Consider the following 19168-nt stretch of genomic DNA (forward strand, 5'->3'; position numbering starts at 1 on the left):
CTTTCCCTTTCACTTATTCTTCACCCTTATTGTGTTTAGGTCTTTTTCTTTTTATTCTCTCTTTTTATTATTTTCCTCTCCCTCTTCTCTCTGTTTGGCTTTTGTATTTTTTTATAGCCGTTACCTGCTATCTTCTTTTTTTTTCTTTCACTGTTTTTTGTGTTTGTTTTCCTTCTCTCCAGTGTGTGTGTGTTTTCTCTTCTTGCCTGAACTGACAGGAGAAAGCAATGGCACTATATAGCCCAACCACAAACATACCTTCTACAACCCCAATTGGCAAGAGCCAATACCAGCTGCTATACATTGGATCAACAACAACAACCAAACATTAGCCAAATCCATCCTAAACTGAATAGCATGAACAGCAAACAGAGAATAATGCACAAGCTCATCTGATCACACCCACCAGGAGGCAGTTGGTGAGTGCCTAAGAATACACCAACAATCATCAACTTAATACAAATACAACATCACAGCATCTCGAAAGCATAAGATGTAAGTTACCCAAATACATTTCATGAAGCAAGCATAACCCTAATACCAAAATCAGACAAAGACATCACTAAAAAAGAAAATAAATGATAGACCAATATTCTTCGTGAACATAGATGCAAAAATTCTCAACAAAATCCTAAGCACTAGAATTCAACAACATATATGTATATATATAAATACATCATGATCAAGTGGGATTCTTTCCAGGGATGCAAGGATGGTCCAATATTAGAAAACCAATCAAGAGAATCCATCATATAAATAAAACAAAGGAAAAGAACCACATTTTCATATCAATTGATAAAGGAAAAGCATCTGACAAAATCCAACATTCATTCCTGATTTGAAAAGAAAAAAGAAAAGAAAAAAAACACTCAAAGTAGGAATTAGAAGGGTAATTCCTCAACATAATTAAGAGCATATACACAAATCCAAGAGCCAACATTAACCTCAATTGAGAGAAAGTGAAAGCATTCTCTTTGTGACTAGGAACCAGACAAAGATGCCCTTTATCACCACTCCTATTAAGGCAAGATAGGGAAATTAAAGGCATCAAAACTGGCAAAGAAGAAGTAAAATGCTCTCTATTTGTAGAGGATATAATCCTATACATACAAAATCCCAAAGACTCAGTAAGAAAATTGTTGGAATTCATTAAAAAGTTCAGCAAAATAGAAGGGTACAAGATCAATATACAAAAATCTGTTGGATTCCTTTATACTAATAAAGACAGCTCTGAAAAGGAAATTAGGGAAACAATGCCATTTATAATACACACCAAAAGATGAAAATTTAGGAATAAATCTAGCCAGAGAAAGGAAAGACCAACATAAAGAAAACTACAAAACACTACTACAAGAAACCAAAAGAGTCTTGCAAAAATGGAAGAATATACCATGTTCATGGATAGAAAGACTTAACATTGTAAAAATGTCAGTCACTTTGAAGAACGGCATAGCGTTTCCTCAGAAAACTGGAAGTAGAAATACCACATGATCCAGAAATCCCTCTACTTGGTATATATCCACAAGAAGTAAGAGCCAGGGCAAGAGTAGATAATATGCATAGAGATGTTCATTGCTGCACTATTCACAATAGCAAAAAGATGGAGACAGCCTAAATGCCATCAGTGAAAGAGTGCATAAACAAACTCTGGTACATACATACAATGGAATATAATACAGCATTGATAAATGAACAATGAATCTGCAAAACACCTCATAACATGGAGGAACCTGGAGGAAATTATGCTGAGTGAAATAAGTCAATCACAAAAGGACAAATATTGTACGAGAACACTATTGTAAAAACTCAAGAAAAGGTTTTTATACTTAAGAAACATTATTTGATGGTTACCAGAGGTAGGAGGAGGGAAGGGAGCATAATTCACTGGCTAGAGGGTAGATACATGTCAACTCGGGTGACAGGGAGGACAATATGCAAGAAGATGGTGATTGGAAGAAGAATGATGAAGGCAGGTGAAGACACAGAGAGGTATGCAAGGGCTAAACAAGATACAGATAAATAGGGATATATATAACCTTGGAACAACAGTGTTCTGTGTATAGATACATGGACAGAGACACAGGGTACAGGAAGAAGAGTGGGATAGACATTTATTTATACATCCCACAAATATATAAGTGTTTGAGAGAGGATATTTGCACATGGGCAACCACAGGGATGAAGTGAGACAACTGTTACTGCATGGAAGAAACAAAGTCTATGATTTGTTGAATGCAAAACAGAGGATCTTGTCTTCATTTAATTCACAATAAAAAGGTTTTCTTTAAAAAAAAAACTGATAAACGTGTACAACACAAAAAGTGAATTTAACTGTATGTAAGTTTTTAACAATGTTTTTAACTTATTATTCTGTCTTGAATAGCAGCAATTGTCTAAACACTGAATAAAACAGACCTCAACTAATTTTTTAATTTAAACTTCCAGTTCACATATTAAAAAGTTAAGCCAAATGAACAAGACATAAACTCATCTAGATAACAAATAAGAAACTCAGCACCAGAATAAAATCCTGAATCCTATTTGCTCCTATCATTGAGGTTTATATGATTTTAAATTGCTCTGATCAATGTCTCTAGGTTCTTCTTTATGTTATAAAAATCTCAAATATTGGATTCTTTTTCAATATAGAAAACCTATACAGAATCAGTTTTTCATGAAAACATCTTCATACACAACAGATTCTACAAAGACTAAGTAAAGAGTTAATGGCCCCACCCCCTCCCACACAGAGTAGACAGGGATGGGCAACTTGGACATTGGCTACCCAAAATGGGGGGGAGGGGGCTACAAAGGCAAGAAGTGACAGGCTTACAAGCTTTCAAGAAGGAACCTAGAGCCAAGGGGCATGGAGGAAGGCAGAATCTCCAGTGAGTACTATCCAATCTGTCTAAGCGGAGCTGATGAAATGAAATGCAGATGGGTCTCTTGTGATACAATAGTGAATAATTGTTATCAGGACAGATTGTGAGGGTTGGAAATGTAAAGGTAGACATTTTATAGCAAGGAAGGGAGTGATTAACTTTCTAGACTAGGAGCAGAGGTCCCTAGGACCATCAACGGAGAAGAGCCAAGAGCAGGAACCTACCCAGAGAAGCAGTGATGCCTGAGATGGAGGCAGAGAAGATGACGTGGATCAATGGAGCAGCTGGGGACTTTAGATCCAGAGAGGGAGAGCAACTGTGTGCTGAAGACTGGGGGGGAGGGATAATGCAGGGGGCAGGTTTGCAAAGTATACCCTTTGGTTGGTTGATGATGCATGGAGGGGATTGTAACCATGGCAATGAGACAATATACGATAGAACGAATGTAAAACTAATGTTCTCCCATGTAAACTATCATACAATTCACAATGAAACATTAATAAAAAAAAATTTTTTTAAGAGTTAATGGCATTAAGCAAAATTCATATATTGCTCTTGTCTGAGGAGAAAATAACAAAAGTTGTTTTCAAACCACTAGTCCTGTCTATGTGTATTGCTAAAAACCTTCAAATTATTTTGTTCAACCTTCTCTAATTGGTTTGAAACAACCAAGGCACAAGCCAACCTGGCTTCAGACTACTACAATTCCCAATCTACAAAAATTTCTTCCAAAAATTCAGCAAGCCAGGATCATGAAACACAATATTATGATTAAGATGCTTTCACATCCAATTAAACTTGGACCACTTGGAGACTCTGTTGAGTTTGTCTCATAGGAAAGGAAATTGTGTAGACAAAAAACAAGACAGTCAATGCTTCCCACTCATGAAGTGCAATCTACTCATTGTAAAAGTTCAGATAATTTCAATGAGGTTACTAGACATCTTCCAAACCTTCAGATTGTTGTGGCTGCTAGGGAACATTGTAAACAGACCAATGAATTGAATAAGGTCTGTCAACTAAATCCTATTAGAATCATACAAACTCAAAAGCTTTTCTCAAGAAAATACCATTAGGATACTGTGTTATTTGGGGGGTCTTTTAATCCTTGTGTTCACAACTGATCTGAATATTGCAACTTTTTTTTATAAGTTTTCATCAACGTCAATGCACTGAATGGAAAATGTGAGGTTTTTTACCTCCAATATACAATTGATATTCTGATTACAATACTGTTCTGGTTAGGAAACAAAATAGAAAAGGAAACATCTGGCAAATGATAATGTAGAAAAAGGAAAGACAAAGGAATTAGAAAAAGTTATTTTCCAATAGAGTTGTTCTTTGTCATCCTTTGGAATTTTGCTGGGGAGCCAAACAATTGCAGACTACTGACTAGTGATGGCCTTTAAGTCACTCTTTCCAGTAAACAGTAACACGTTCTGAGACAAGCTTTACCTTCCAAACACTCAAAAATTACATCTATCAGAGTCTTTTGTTATCCCCTAAATCCTAATTCTAGATCTCTTCTTACACAAAATAAACCAAACACATGAAACAAGATACCATTTTCAGAGATAAATTTGCAGTCCAGTGCAGACTCTACAACATCAAACATGGGCTTGTGAAATTCAAAACACTAAGACCATTGAGGAAAATAGAATTTGATGGAAAAGAAAGCCTAAGTACATTGGGAAATGAGTTTAGAGTGAGAGGGATTTCTCCCAGGGCAAAAAGAGAATCTCCTAGTGAGTAGAAGAGGTCAGTGGTTCTCAGCAGAGGTACCACTGCTCCCAGCATGCAGCAGGTCCTGAGAGGAATAGGAGCCCCACGCCACACACAGCCTCAGAGAAACACACTTGAAAAGGTCTCAAGGGCTGGTACAGTGGATGTCTTATCAGTTACCAGGTAGCTGATAATTGAAGGGTCTCCTGGTGCCCTAAGGAGCTCTGGCAGCATAGTGGTTACAAATCGGGCTGTTAATCTCATGACCATCAATTCAAAACTACCAGCAGTTCTGTGGGAGAAAAACGAGGCTTTCTGTTCCTGTAAAGACCTACAGCCTCAGAAACTCTATGAAGGGTCGTTATGAGTCAGAATCGACTCCATGGCACATAATCACCACCACCACCACATAGTGCCCTAGGAGAAAACTGAGAAACTGAACAACCAGGAGATGAGGGTGTGCCAAGACTGGGGTCAATTTCCCACCAAAATGGTGGGATGAGAGACTGACTGAAACCAAAACAAACCTGTTGTCGTCAACTCTATTCTGACTCATGGTGAGCCTAGAGGTCAGAGTAGAACTGTATAATAGGGCTTCCAAGGCTGTAATCTCTGTGAAATATGTATCTTAGGGAGTCCTGGTGTGGTGTTATAGGATAAGCATTGGACTGCTAACTGCAAGGTTATAGCAGAAACCCTATATAGCATCGTTATGAGTTGGAATTGAATCGACAGCACTGAACAACAACAACCACCATCTTTATGGAAGCAGACTGTAGCTCTTCTTCCTGCAGAGCAGCAGGTGGGTGGGTTTGAACTGCCGACCTTGTGGTTCACAGTATAATGCTGATCCTACAGCGCCACACCAGGAATATGGCGTATTGAGTAGCATTCTGTTATTGATAGTTTCATTTTTCTAGGATCTGTTCCATTGAATACTGTATTGAGTTCACCAGCCCAGCTGCTGAACATTGGTTTCCCTATGTTTTCTGTAAACTGATATTAAAGTTAGAGCCTTGGTTACATTCAAGGGTTTGGTTTTTTATTCAGTTTGGGTTTGTAGCAAGACCTCATTGGTGATGGTGTGTACTTCCTACTGCATGGCTTCATGTTATCTGGTTGTTTCACTTTGAGGCTTTCTGCTCCCGCAAAGATTTAAAGCCTCAGAAAACCCTATACAGGGTCACTATGAGTTGGAACTGACTTGTTGGCACTTAAACAACCACCACTGATAGGTGGGTTCAAATGATGTGGCCTGATGTCTCGATGTCTCGATCATGAACTTCCCCACCAACCATTCATCTAATGGTGTTAGCAGCCATTGATGATAGTTGTCAGTCTATCTGTTCGGATCAAAAAAAAAAAAAAAACACCTCACTGCCACTGAAGCAATTCCAATTCCAACTCATAGCCCCCCTGTATAGGGTTTCTGAGGCTCCAAATCTTTACATCTTTACAGAAGCAGAAAGCTTTCTCCTATGGACTGGCTGGTGGATTTGAACTGCCAACCTATTCAAGGAGGAATTGAAAAGTGTTAATTTTCTAATTCCATTATTTTTCCTGCATTTCTTAATTACCATTTGCCTATAAAGAAAAACTTTCCCTCACCAGCTATTAAGTTAACCTGAGATCTGTCAAGTCCAGAACATGGAACAGTCCCTAAAACAAATAATCCAGTTTCTTCAACAAAAAATGCAGCTTAAAAAATAAAAGACGGGAAACTGTTTTATATTAAATAGATATATTAAATAAACGCTATATGCATATTCAGAGAAGCAGCGACACCAGAGATGGAGGCAGAGATGATGGCATGGAGAGATAGAGCAGCTGAGGACTTTAGACTCATGGAAAGAGAAAGGCTGTGTGCTGGCGGCCAGGAGGCAGGCTTGCAGAATGTGCTCTTTGGTTGTTTAAATTATTATATATTCCTGAGTGTTTTTGTGTACATTAAAAAATAATAATAATACAGAGGGAATAGAAGCAAATACTGTTGAATGGTAATACATGGAGGGGATTGTAAGCATTACAATTATTCGAAATACAATAGGATGAGTGCAAAACCGATGTTCTCCCATATAAACTATCATTCAATGCACAATAAAAGTCTTAAAAAATAAATTAAATAAATGCTATATGCAATTCTTCTTTCGAGCCTGAAGCAACATCAACAGTTTTGGGTTTTTTTTAATACAACTGAAGAATATTTCAAACTAAATGGGTTTTAGATGTTAATTATGGAATTGTGATGACTTTTTTGGATGTGATAAATACTGAAGTATTTACCAGTGCACTGGATTTGCATTTTTAAATGCTCTAACCTCACCCCTCAAAAGAGGAAAGGTTTAGAACAAACAAGAGCAGTTGTTGCAGCTGGGTTGATGGGTACCTGGGAGCTGATTATATTATTTATTATTTTTACTTCATGTGCTCTTTATTTTCCATAATATTTAAACAAATTAATTCAATTATGAAACTAAATCCAGAAATTAGTTAAGAATAAAATGGTTACCTTTTGCAATGACCTACTTATGTGTGAATCAAGATCTTCTCTCATTCAATAGAGTACAAAAACAAAGTTTAAAAGACAGCCAGTCTCTAGCTTACTTCAGAACACCACTTACAGTGTCTGAAAAGATATCACAAAATTTCCCTAACTGCAAATTAGAGTTAAAACTTAGTGTAAAAAAGAAGAATCTACCAACGTAAGCAAGGGTCAACTGGATCATCACCATGGTTGTTTCTTTACATAGCAAGTCTTAGCCTGGTGGCATTAGAATGTGTCAGTACCATGTTACTGTTTGTTTCATCATCCAATATGGAAACTGCTTCAGGAACTGAGAATTTCCTCTTGAGTAGATGGGAAGTTTTCTATGACTGAAGATCTTTACTGAGACATCCACTGTCTAAACCAGTAGTGAGCAAATGCCAGCCTGCAGGCTAACTCCCCACACAGCCACATCTAGTCATGTACAGATTGTCTACAGGTGGAATGGAGAAGAGGCCACAGAGACCAGATGACCTCTAAAGTCTAAAACATCTGATCCTCTACAGAAAATGTTTGCTGACCCCTGGTCTAAATCAAAAGATAAACTTCAGGTTCAGATTTTGCTAAATCTGACTTAGGTCACCGTGGTATGTCCTAAAGACCTTAGAGCTCCATGGTTTAAATATCAATACATCACTAATATTTTCTAGTTTGACAAAGAACAGAAAAGTTTGCGGTTCAATAAAATTTTCATTAGTCAAGTAACTACAGAAGTGAAAAACAGCAGGATCAAAACATAAAACCATGAAACCATTTGAAGAGCATCATTTGAATTCTTACAAAGCTCTTTCAGGAATGAATCTTACATTAATTGGTAGGAGCTTGATGATGGTCTTCTGATTGGAACAACGCAATCTACCTCAGAGCCCATCCGCATGGCTCACTTCCCTTTGTGGAAGAAAGCTTACTCTCCCAACCGAAAATGCAAGGAAGCACTTAAAACAGTGCAAGTTACTATTCAAGTAAGCTTTGCAGTGAATCTTTTGAATGGAACTAGGAAAGAGACTCAGGCTGAACCTGACAATACTAATTTAGGAGCATATTGAAGAAGATGTTAAAGGAGAACAAGGAACCACACACAGCATGTGTTCACCCTCTCTCAGAACAAGAAGGCACAGGGGAACAAGAGTTCGAAAGTCTTTGCTAAACAAGTAAGGCCCCATGGGCCTCTCCCTAGTGAAAGTGGGGGAACTCTCATGTGCTCAGAGTAGATATTTGTGGGCTAGATCACAGATCATTTGAAATCCACTCACCTGCTTTCTAAAAGGCTAACAAAACTTGTCTACTAAAGATTTAAATTCTGAGGGGCAGGATAGAAGATAGTCTAGATCCTATGACTCAAGGTGTGGCTCTGTAGAGTAAGCACTGGACTGTTAACCACAAGGGCGGCATTGGAAACCCACCAGCCGCTCTTAGGATTGCGCTCTTTGGAAACCCTATACAGGGTCAATTCGAGGCACTCAACAAAACAACCACATTTCATGAAGATAGCACTCAGGAAGGCGCCCGCAAAAGGTGAACCTCAGACTGACTTAGCAGGATGAGTCAAGTCTCCACCGTACCTTCAAGATGTGTTCATTGGATGCCTTGTCATCAGGGGACACATACAAACGGATGAACACAGAATTGCTGTATTGACCACGAAAAGTTGCCAGCGTCTGTAGAAGGCTGAACTTCCTCTCTGACCAAACCCCTTCAGGGCCGATGTTGGATTCCAGCACAGGCCAGCGGAAAGGTGAATGCCGTAGGATGTGCAGCAACGGCTTGGCATCAGCTTTTTCAATTGCTTCTGAAAGGGAGTAGACAGGAGGGGAGAATTTGCATTGAAAACTGGATTGCCAAATAAGTGCATCTTCTCAAGGGAACATTCCTGGAAGGCCCCACTGAAAATTTCAGCCCTGGATCGTAAAATAGCTGGTAGGAAGAGTTTGCAAGAAGCAGAAAGGAATGAGCAGAACTACCAATGGAGTCCTGGTGTGGGTTAATGCGTCAGACTGCAAAGTCACTTGATCTGCAAAGTCGGCGGTTCAAGCTCACCAGCTGCTCCTCGGAAACCCTATACAGGGTCGCTGTGGGTTGGAACCGACTCGACAGTGCTTAACAACAACAACCAACAACTCACTTAAATGTGAGGAGAGAAGATAAAGAACCCTGCTGGGGAGCCCCTACAAATAAAACATGGGCTCCCTAAATGCAATAAGCAATGTTAGGCAGAGAATCCTCTGCAAGGCTAAGTTGTTGTTGTTGTTAAGTACCATCGAGTCAGTTCCGACCCATAGCGACCCTGTACAGGGTTTCCAAGGGTGTAAATCTTTACGGGAGTAGAAAGCCTCATCTTTCTCCCGCGGAGCGGCTGGTAGTTTCGAACCGCTGACCTTAAGGTTCGCAGCCCGATTCGTAACCACTACGCTACCAGAGCAAGGCTAAGAAACAGCCCTAATTAAAGAAAAGGGCTCAGCGAAGCCAGTCACTCGACAGTGGAGGTAAATCATTTCAAGCCTTCTCCCCTTCTACTGCCTTCCTTTAGCTAGCTCAGCACATGAAACCCCAAATCCTAAACCAGTAACACAGTTCTCAGAGACCCTGCCTATTTTCTTGCAATGGTCCTGAGAAAGCAGACCAGACAGAATGACTTTTCTAAGGGCAAGAGTTTCTTCTAGTTCCAATTAGACCCAAAATACATAGCTAGGCCTAGGGCACAAGACAGAGATGCCTTTTAGACTGACCTGCCTAACAATTGGCATTTTCTGGCACTCCAGAAGGTCCTACGGATGAAATCAACACTTCCTAGTGTCCCCTCCAGCCCAGCACCTTTACAGACCAAACCTGGATTCTGGATTCTGGTTCCTGCACCAGGTACAATGGGGTTTGTCCTTCTGACTCTCCAGGTTCCTCACAGAATAATTGCTACCCAAAGAATCTAAACTATAGAAATAGAAGTATTTCCTCCATCAAGCCAGCCACAGAACCCTAACTAAGAGCGAGCCCAAATCTAGTCTTTGAGAAAGGTTCCTTTCGACATGAAGAATCGAATTCTTAGTAGTTCTCTTTTTCCTTAAACAGTATCTTTAAGCATTAATATCTGAAGAATAAGCATACTAAATATTTGATTTATTTTCTTTGTTACTCACTCTCATTCATGCAGGATGAATAAAGGATTTTGGCTTTCTGTCTGGCTTCGGTGTCCCGCCTTCGACTGATTGATTTCTCCAACAGTGCTGGGAAGGTTAAATGAGGATTCATTAGTATCCACCCCCATGAGGGGCTGAGCTGGAGGTCATTTGGCAACCATGGGGCTGGCCTCCAGAACATGAACCGTAAAGACAAGATCATCCTGGCAGCTACAGATCTATAAGAAACAGGCATACAGCAGAACCCATTCCAAGTTGCTTGAGGTTCAAATAAAAACAATTTAACTTTCTCTTATCCAGGGCTCTGAAATTCCAAAGAAACCAAAAGTTCAATTTCCAGCGGAAACTAGACCTTCTGTGGGGGTTAATTTCTTCTGCCACCTACACAAAAGGAAAGAGAATTCATTTATTCAAGAGCCAGAAATAGCTGAATTCTGTCCCCTTGTTTCTGCACTGAGTAATATTCTCAGTGGAGGCAATTTCATTAGGGTCAAGTTTCTTAAGACGCCTTTACAACCCAGTCTCACAGGGAGGTCACCTGGAAGAAATTTCCCCTTAAAAGTTTTACTCAATGTTGCATAAACATGCTGTGGACACGGAAGAAGTTGTTTAGATAGGAAAATGGAAAGACAATATTGGGAAGCCTACCCAAATTGCTTCAAGCCTTGCCCATTTGCCCATGTGAAGCCCTGATCATTTAGATGACGCCATGAACCCTGCTGACATTGTAGGATAAGAACTGAACTTATTAACCACAAGTTTGGCAATTCAAACCCATCAACAGCTTCACAGGAGACAAATACGGCTATCTTCTTCTGTAAAGATTTACAGCCTCAGAAAGCCTATACAGGATCACATTGGTCACTATTTCATTAAATCGGGGGCAGGCTTCAGAGAAAACAGCCCCTCTCAAAATACAGAACCTGGATGTAACACTGACCCTTGAATAGCCGGGGCTTGAACAGCGCAGGCCCACTTACACAAGGATTTCTTTCTTCCTGCTGCTGTTAAGGTGTGCTCAAGTGTGGAGAACATCCACTTACAACACCATGTGACCCCTGATGTTAACCGCCTCCTTGTGAGCAGTTCATCTCCTCACTCAGAGATGCTAAGTACCACACAGTGTTTTAAATGGATACTCACAATAGTTGAGCTCACCACACATAATAGCAGCAGGGGAAAAGTGGGCCTGTGTAGTTCAAACCTGTAATGTTCAAGAATCAACTGTACTTTAGAGTATTGATGCAGTCAAAATGAAGGCAAGATGATGGAAATTCTGGTGATGGCAGCACAGCGCAACTGCCTGCATCTATGGCCAACTGCTGCCATCAGCATTTGTGGCTCATTTTTGAGACATAGCAGCTTTCAAAACCAGGGTGTAACAGATGTCCCTACAAGTCCTCGGAATAGCTACAAGACACAATGTACAGTGCTAATCAAATTAATAAACAACCCCATATGCCCTGACAAGGAATTTGCTTCTAAACAGGAAAGTCTGTTTCCAAAAACTGCCACCTCCTGCTCCTGACCAGTGTCTCATAGTCACCTGTGTGGAGAACGAGTCCATCTAGCTAGATGGAGTCAAGAAAAATCAATTAACTTGGGTTGGATGTGGATGTTTTCAATTATTTCCACTTGCTGGGTGTTTCTTGTGTATCATAGTACTGTGTGGTTGTTGTTGTGAACAGGAAAAGGTAAAAACATTCACTGCCCTCTCTGCCCAGGAGACAAGCTAAAATGTTAATAAGGTTAGTGAGTGGGACCAATCCTCTCCCGTCAGGAGCCAAACTAGAATGTTAATCAGGTTACTGAGCTGAGCGGAACCAATCCTCTGGTTTCCCTCCTGTCTTCAAACAGGTCCACAACCTAACCCGCCCCAATTCTGATCCCATATAAGCCTGCACTGCCCTGTATTCCGGGCTCAAAATCTGGAGAAGCTAGTTCCTCTGAGCTAGCCGGCTTAATAAAATCTGAAACTCTATTTCACCTCTCAGTTTCTGCAGCAACGGATCAAGAGCTGTTGCGACACCCTCAGGCCCAGAGCTGCTGTAACAGTTATTGTTAAATGCCGTTGATTCGGTTCTGAATCATAGGGGCCCTGTATAGGGTTTCCGAGGAGGAGCGGCTGGTGAGCTTGAACCTTGTGGTTCAAACCAACTTTGCAGCTCAGTGCATTAACCTACTGTTGGAAAACTAGCCCCAAGGACAAAGAAAGATTGGATTTTTAATAAACAGAGAGCTCTAAAACCATCCCCCACATATATCTCGATCCAAATCAGGTCATGTGCTTTTCCACCATATTGATTACACAGTCATTAGATTGTTGGGAGACACATTTGGAAGTAAATTTCATTTAGGGATAAGATGTTCCAACACAGTAAGCAATCGCCCAACTGCAAAAAAGAAATTAATGCCCTGAGGACCATAAACAAACCACAAGAGCAAGAACTAAAACTATTCAATAGTTACCTGTGTATACACCCAAGATAATCTGTGTATCACAAAAGGGAAGGAAAAGGGACCCGAATAAGCTTAGTAAGACAATTGCAAAACCCTACGCACACAAGTATCAAATTTGTAGGTGTCAAAATTTGGTTTCTGTGCCTAAATGTGGTTTTTCAAACCGATTCAGCTAGCACCAGCTTCTCACCATGCCCTTTCCCTTCTCTCCCTGTTTCCTTCTCTTCCTTACCAGGCAGGCAGGACAGCATTGATATGCAGACAGTGATGTGGTAATCAGTGGATAGCAGCCATTTTATATATCTCTGCATGTGAATTAGGGGTGAGAGGAATAAAATCCTGCCTGGAGAGTCATTAATGAGCACAAAACAAAGCCTGCCTATCAAAGGCAATTACTCAGGTTATTAGAATGTCTCTAAAGTGCTAAGCAGGGCTCCAGGGTCACCCAGACAGAGACAATCCTATCAGGCCGCCTGCAAGGTTTCTTGGGAGGATTTCTTACTCCTCTTCCCCACCCACCCATCCAGATATTCATTCCCACATTACAACAGAAAAGAAAAACTTCAGTTCATAAAAATTTCTAGTACGGCTTTAAACTTGGTTTGAAAAGTACTTCCGCAGTCATTCAATTTGAACATTACATATACATACATGGTAAGTCAAAAAGTATTGCTACAAAATCATAGCAGCCACTGTTTTGATTGGGCCTTCTTTTTGAAGGCACCGTAACAAGGCTAAGACAAGTATATTACAGAGAGAACTTCTCTGCAGAGTCATTTGAAGGCTCTGCAATATTTAGTAAAAGCTGTTTTCAAAAATTCTACAGGCACAAAGTTTCAGGTGTGTGAACTAAGATCTAGCAAGAACTTTGGCACTGAGCTCCTACCATTTGAATGAAATGGCTCAAGAACACAGGACTCTTCCAAAACATATTCCTTTATGTTCTTTCTCCTGACCCTGCAATATTCCTGGGTACCTGCTGTTAAGGAGATTCTTTGACTATTTGCTAAGAATAAATCGTGGTGGTGTGCCATGGAGTTCTGAGGCTATATATCTTTACGGAAGTAGAAAGCCTCCTCATCTTTATCTTGCGGAACAACTGATAGGTCCGACTTTGACATTAGCAGCCCAACTTATGTGAATCCTGGGGCTGTTTATTTGATTTGGTTTAATGGAAATAGTAGTTGCATTCTAAAACTTTCCTATCAAGCATCATCCAGATAAACCCTCAACTCTCAACGTTAGCAGATTATGCTAACATTTCTCCCTTGGAAACCAAAAGAGTGCCCTCTTGTCAAAGAATACAAAGGATCAAAACTTTGGAAAGTCAAATCTACATTTTAAGCTGCCAAATCTCCATAATGAACACACTATACTCTAGACTTCCACAGGCAGACCTCAGAGATATTGTGGATTCCGTTCCAGACCACTGCAATAAAGTAAATATCTCAAGAAAGAGAGCCACACAAATTTTTTGGTTTCCCAGTGTATATTAAAAGTTCTGTTGACACTATACTGCAGTATGTGCGCAACGTTGTTATTAGGTGCTGTGGAGTCGGTTCAGCTTATAGCAACTCTGTCGAGGGTTTCCGAGGAGCAGCCGGTGGGTTTGAATTGCCGACCTTGTGGTTCGCAGTCCAGTGCTGCTCCTACAGCACCACACCAGGAATCCAGAGTGAGTGTACAAAAGCATTATGGAAAAGTTTGAAATAGTGTGAGAATTACAAAAATGTGACATAAAAACTGGAAGAGAGCACATGCATCTGGAAAACAGGCATCAACAGACTTGCTCAATGTGTAAGACTGCCACAAACTTTCAAAGTGTGAAAAAAAACACACAGTATTTGCAGAGCACAAGAAAGCGGAGTACAATAAAATGAGGTATACCCACATATTTTTTAAACCTAGCATATCATGGCCTGATTTCTCCTTTGGTGGTACTTAAAAACCACTTTTAGAAGATCCAACAAACCTCAATTTGGTTTCCAGGCTCCTCAGTTTATTTACTGTACTGAGAAATTTCATTTTTCTAACTCACACTGCATGGGTATTAAACTCTTATGCCGTTAGACCTGAGAATCTAAATCACCTTGTCTCATTAAAAAATAGAATTCAAGTTAACTAAGTCATGGTCTGTAGATTTCATAACCCTGGTGTTTTCACTTGAATTGTGAGACACTCAGCTTTTCAGTTACTCAGGCCCACAGCCAGTCAAGCATGGAAATAACTGAGTCTGTTTGACATACTGAAAAGACAATACAAGACTTCCCAGTCTTCTGGAAAACTCCCACCTAAATATAGGAAGAGAAAACTGTCAGAATTTGTTTCGCTGTCCATTTTTTATGACCATTTTATAAGTAATAATTGTTGGTTGGCACCAGTTTAAGAAAAAAAAAAAAAAAAGATTTTTAAGGGATTAAAAGCCTCTAAAACTCATTGATCTAAATCATGGGTCATCAAATAACACAAAAATACCACCTTTTTCACACAAAAAAACTCGGTCCAGAATGAAATCAATTTTCTAAAACTGCCAGACACTAAAAGAGGTAATTCTTACAATGTTCACATATAAGTGAATTTATACAAATTACACTTACCAAGGTTCTACTTAAAAATAATTTAAATTAAATTTTAGCACTGCTCTTTGAAAGGATAACATTACAAAGCATCTGCCAATATATTTTAGCTCATAAAAGCAGCCTTTTGATTTAGATTATTTGTATTCTAGCAGATAATTCAATGTAAAGCCTCTTCCAGACTTAAAGTCATTAAGGCCCATCTTTGAATTTTTTTCCTGTTGTAAAAACCCTAATTTTTTTTCCTGCCTATTTCAAAAATCTTAGCTTTATGAAAAAAAAAAAAGCCATGTATGGTTATGTTCCTCCTACAATGGTTCTTTCTGAGTGACCCTAAGATCCAAGGACCCAAGAATCTTGTATTAAGCACCTGGGCCAAGTGGGTTACATTTTGGACTGCTGACCACAAGTTCAGCAGTTTAAACCCACCAGTCACTCTGTGGGAGAAAGATAAGGCTATCTGCTCCCTAAGATTTACAGTCTCAGAACCCACAGGGGCACTTCTATTCTATCCTATAGGACTGCTATGAGTTGAAATGGACTCCATGGCAGTGGGCTGAGGTATGCAGGAAACGATAAGAATTTGTCTAAACAGCTCAGCTAGTAAAGATTAGCATTTCGACACAAATCCAGATCTCTAATTCCTGGTCACTTAACATCAAATATCTAGGAAAAATATCCTGAGAGAGAACAAAATCCTCAATGGCCAACGTCCTCCTGGAACTTCCTGACGGGTCTCTCCACCATAGTTTGAAGAAAAGGTTACCTCAAGACTTACTTTTCCAATGGTGGGCCTCTTTGCCCTGTCACTTTATTTGTAACCAGGGACAACTCACTTGAGGCACCTAGCCTAGTATGGTTAGGGCAAAGCAAAGTTAGTTCATCCCCAAGGTTTGACATCATCCATATTTTGCTCTCATCTAAATCAGTAGGAGGGTGTATCAGAATCATCTGGAGGCCCTTGTTGAACTACAGCTTGCTGGGTGTGTCTGACGGAGCAGGTCTGATGTGGAGTCCCAGAATCTGCGTTCCTGACCTGTTCCCTGGTGATACTGATGCTGCAGGTTGGTGCACACACTTTGAAAACTACTACTTTAAACCAAAGGGCGCTCACCAGTTCACAAAGCCTCTGATCCCAGGAAACATCACCAGTCTAGGTTCTCTACTCCCTTCGCCACCCAAAGTCGCCTTGCTCCTTTCCTTTTGGATCTCCTCACTGGGCAGCTCCATTTTAATTCAGTGTCAATGTTCTTCAACAAAGACACTAAAAGCACATTTACTTTGCTTTGTTTTGAAAACACTCTCTTTGTATTTACCTTTTGGGATCTAAGTTCCTTAATTCCGCAAACCCCAGCCTTAAAAGGTTTCTTTCTTAGAAGTGAAATACTGTAAGGGGTTTGATGTGAGGAGTTGATTCAACACCTTATGAGAAAAAATCAAAAATGAGCACTCTGCCAGGCAGACTTCCGAAGTGAAAAAAAAAACAAACAATGAACACACTCAAGGCAGCTATTTTCAATTCCAGTTTATACCACACCCTAAGGGGAGGAAGAAGAGGATAAACACTGCATCCCTAAATTCCTAAAAAATCTGAGCTCCAGACTTCATGATGCCTCCCTCATCTAGGAAAACAACATCCAAACACTGTAAACACAGGATTTAAAAGCCACTTCCCAGCTCAGCCCCTGCTTCATTCCCACCTTCCAGGAGGAGGTAAGAGAAGCAGGATTCTATTCCTGCACATTCAGACCACAGTGTGTGGTCCAGGGAAAGGAGTCCCCCTAGAATTGTGCTCCCAAGGATAAAACCCAGTTTCTTTCTATCTCTATCCAGAATCCCCTCCTCCAAAAGAAAGGAAGCAATAGCACTTGTGGCACAAGTAGTGGATCCAAGTAAAGACCTACTTACACAGCCTCAAAACTGTGGCGCTAGCTCCCTAGTGGATTCTGCCCTGTGGCTGAGGGTGCTGGCAAGGACCTGTTCTAAGTTCCAAAAAGCCAGGAGCAACAGAGCAGAGGTGATGACCTTTCATGCTGACACAACTAGAAAATAAAATTTAAAAAAAGGATAACCAGCAATACTTTGGATTGTTCTACAGTGGGGAAGACAAACTCTACCTTCATTTAGACCCCACATCATCATGATGTGGCCCTCTGAACTGGTCTCCATTTATCAAGTACCTCCTTCAAGTCCTTGGTCCACCCTCAGACAGTGTGCTCTGGCAAAATGCATTGTTCATCGTGTCCCCTCTAAATGACATTTACAATGGCTTCCCACTGCCCTGTTGTTGTTAAGTGCCGTCAAGTCAGTTCCGACCCATAGCGACCCTGTGTAGGGTTTCCGTGGAGTGACTGGTGAGCTTGAACTGCTGGCCTCCTAGTTTAAACGACTTTGCAGTCTGGCACATTAACCCACAGTGCCACACCCATTACATGGCCTATAAGGCCTGTGTGCTCTGCCCCCCCCCTCCCTCTTTCTCTTCAGTTTTGTTTTCTGGTTTTCTGCCCTTACAACCCTGAGCACCAATCACACAGGGCTTCTGGGGTTTCCTCAAAGGCACCAGCTGGAGAGAGCCTAGGCTCATGCAGCTCTTTCCGCCTGGGTTAAAATTGGAGACATTTGAAATGTTAAACCCATAATCTGTGGGGGACAAATTATATGCCTGAGTTGGTTTGGGCAAGTCACATAATTTCCTTGACCTTCGCTTCCTCAGATGTAGGGCAAAGACAGAAATAAACAATGGTGGCCGACATCACAGAGTTAGAATAAGGGACAATAGAGAGCACAAATGATTTGCTAAAGGAATAAAATTAGTAACAAGAAATGCTTGGACCTTGGGGAAGTGTATATATGAATTTAGAATAGATCAGCAGGTAGTAATAACAGCTCAATTTGGAATTTAATCAAATGGTCACTATAGGATGTCTCTCTGGTTAGTGACATAGGCCAACCTGTGACTTGACCAGCATATGTGTGTGTTTGTGTATGTGTGTGTGTGTGCCTTTTTAAGTATCAGGTCCTGTGCTTTTAACTATTCATGAAAATACAATTCCTGTCTCATTTCATAAGTTAAAATGTCCAAAAATGTTTTTTAAAAGTACCTCACTGTGCAAACATCAACATCAATGAAACTTTCCAAACAAACATATCTTGTTTGTGACAAGCCATTATCCAGTCAGCATATAATTAATTTTTCTGTTGTAGGTAGTGCCTTTTTACATGAAGGTTCTCTTGCTACTTTAAAACAAATAGTCCATCATTACTAATTCATTAAACATTCACATAGATGTTATTAATCATGATGAACTAATGTGGTATTAATGAGTATGTTATTAATCTGCAGTTACATGCAGATTTCCTAATAAATTCAAGTTTCCCAAATTTTTTGAGGAGGAAGGCAAAGAAGATGAAATGAACAAATCTTTCCAAAAACAAATTAAGGGGAAGAACTCTGTCTTCCTATAACACAAAGGCCACACATACAAAATTTGTGTTATCTTTTTTAGCCCAAGAAATCTTTGTATTTACCCAATACAATGACATTTGCAAAATAATGGGTTTTCATCAAAATGATAATGTGAATGGAGAACAAATGAAAACATGCATGCATCACGGAGAGATGGAGACTTTCTTCAGCCTGGCTGCTTTACAGGAGGGCCTTGGATCAGCAAGATGAACATCACCTGAGAATTTGGCAGACCTGAAGACTCTCCAGCTCCTTCTCAGGCTTACTGAATCAGAGTCTGCAGGTTTTCAAGATTGCCAGGTGATTCATATGCACTTTTTTTTTTAATTTAAGGTTTTTATTGTGGATTGAGTGAAAGTTTACAGGACACATCATCAGTTTCACAT

General features: G+C 40.1%; 1 protein-coding gene across 1 annotated transcript in view; it reads right to left on the reverse strand.

Annotated features, from left to right (window-relative positions):
• PHEX (phosphate regulating endopeptidase homolog, X-linked) overlaps window positions 1–19168 on the reverse strand; it is a 253359-nt gene that overhangs the window by 193985 nt on the left and 40206 nt on the right. Inside the window, exons 4-5 of the mRNA XM_006835574.1 lie at window positions 10281–10367; window positions 8712–8938 (exon numbers count right to left, since the gene is read on the reverse strand). Coding sequence (XP_006835637.1) covers window positions 8712–8938; window positions 10281–10367 — 314 coding nt within the window. The remainder of the gene's footprint in view (window positions 1–8711; window positions 8939–10280; window positions 10368–19168) is intronic.

Source organism: Chrysochloris asiatica, unplaced genomic scaffold, assembly GCF_000296735.1.
Source record: "Chrysochloris asiatica unplaced genomic scaffold, ChrAsi1.0 scaffold00018, whole genome shotgun sequence".
Taxonomy (NCBI): domain Eukaryota; kingdom Metazoa; phylum Chordata; class Mammalia; order Afrosoricida; family Chrysochloridae; genus Chrysochloris; species Chrysochloris asiatica.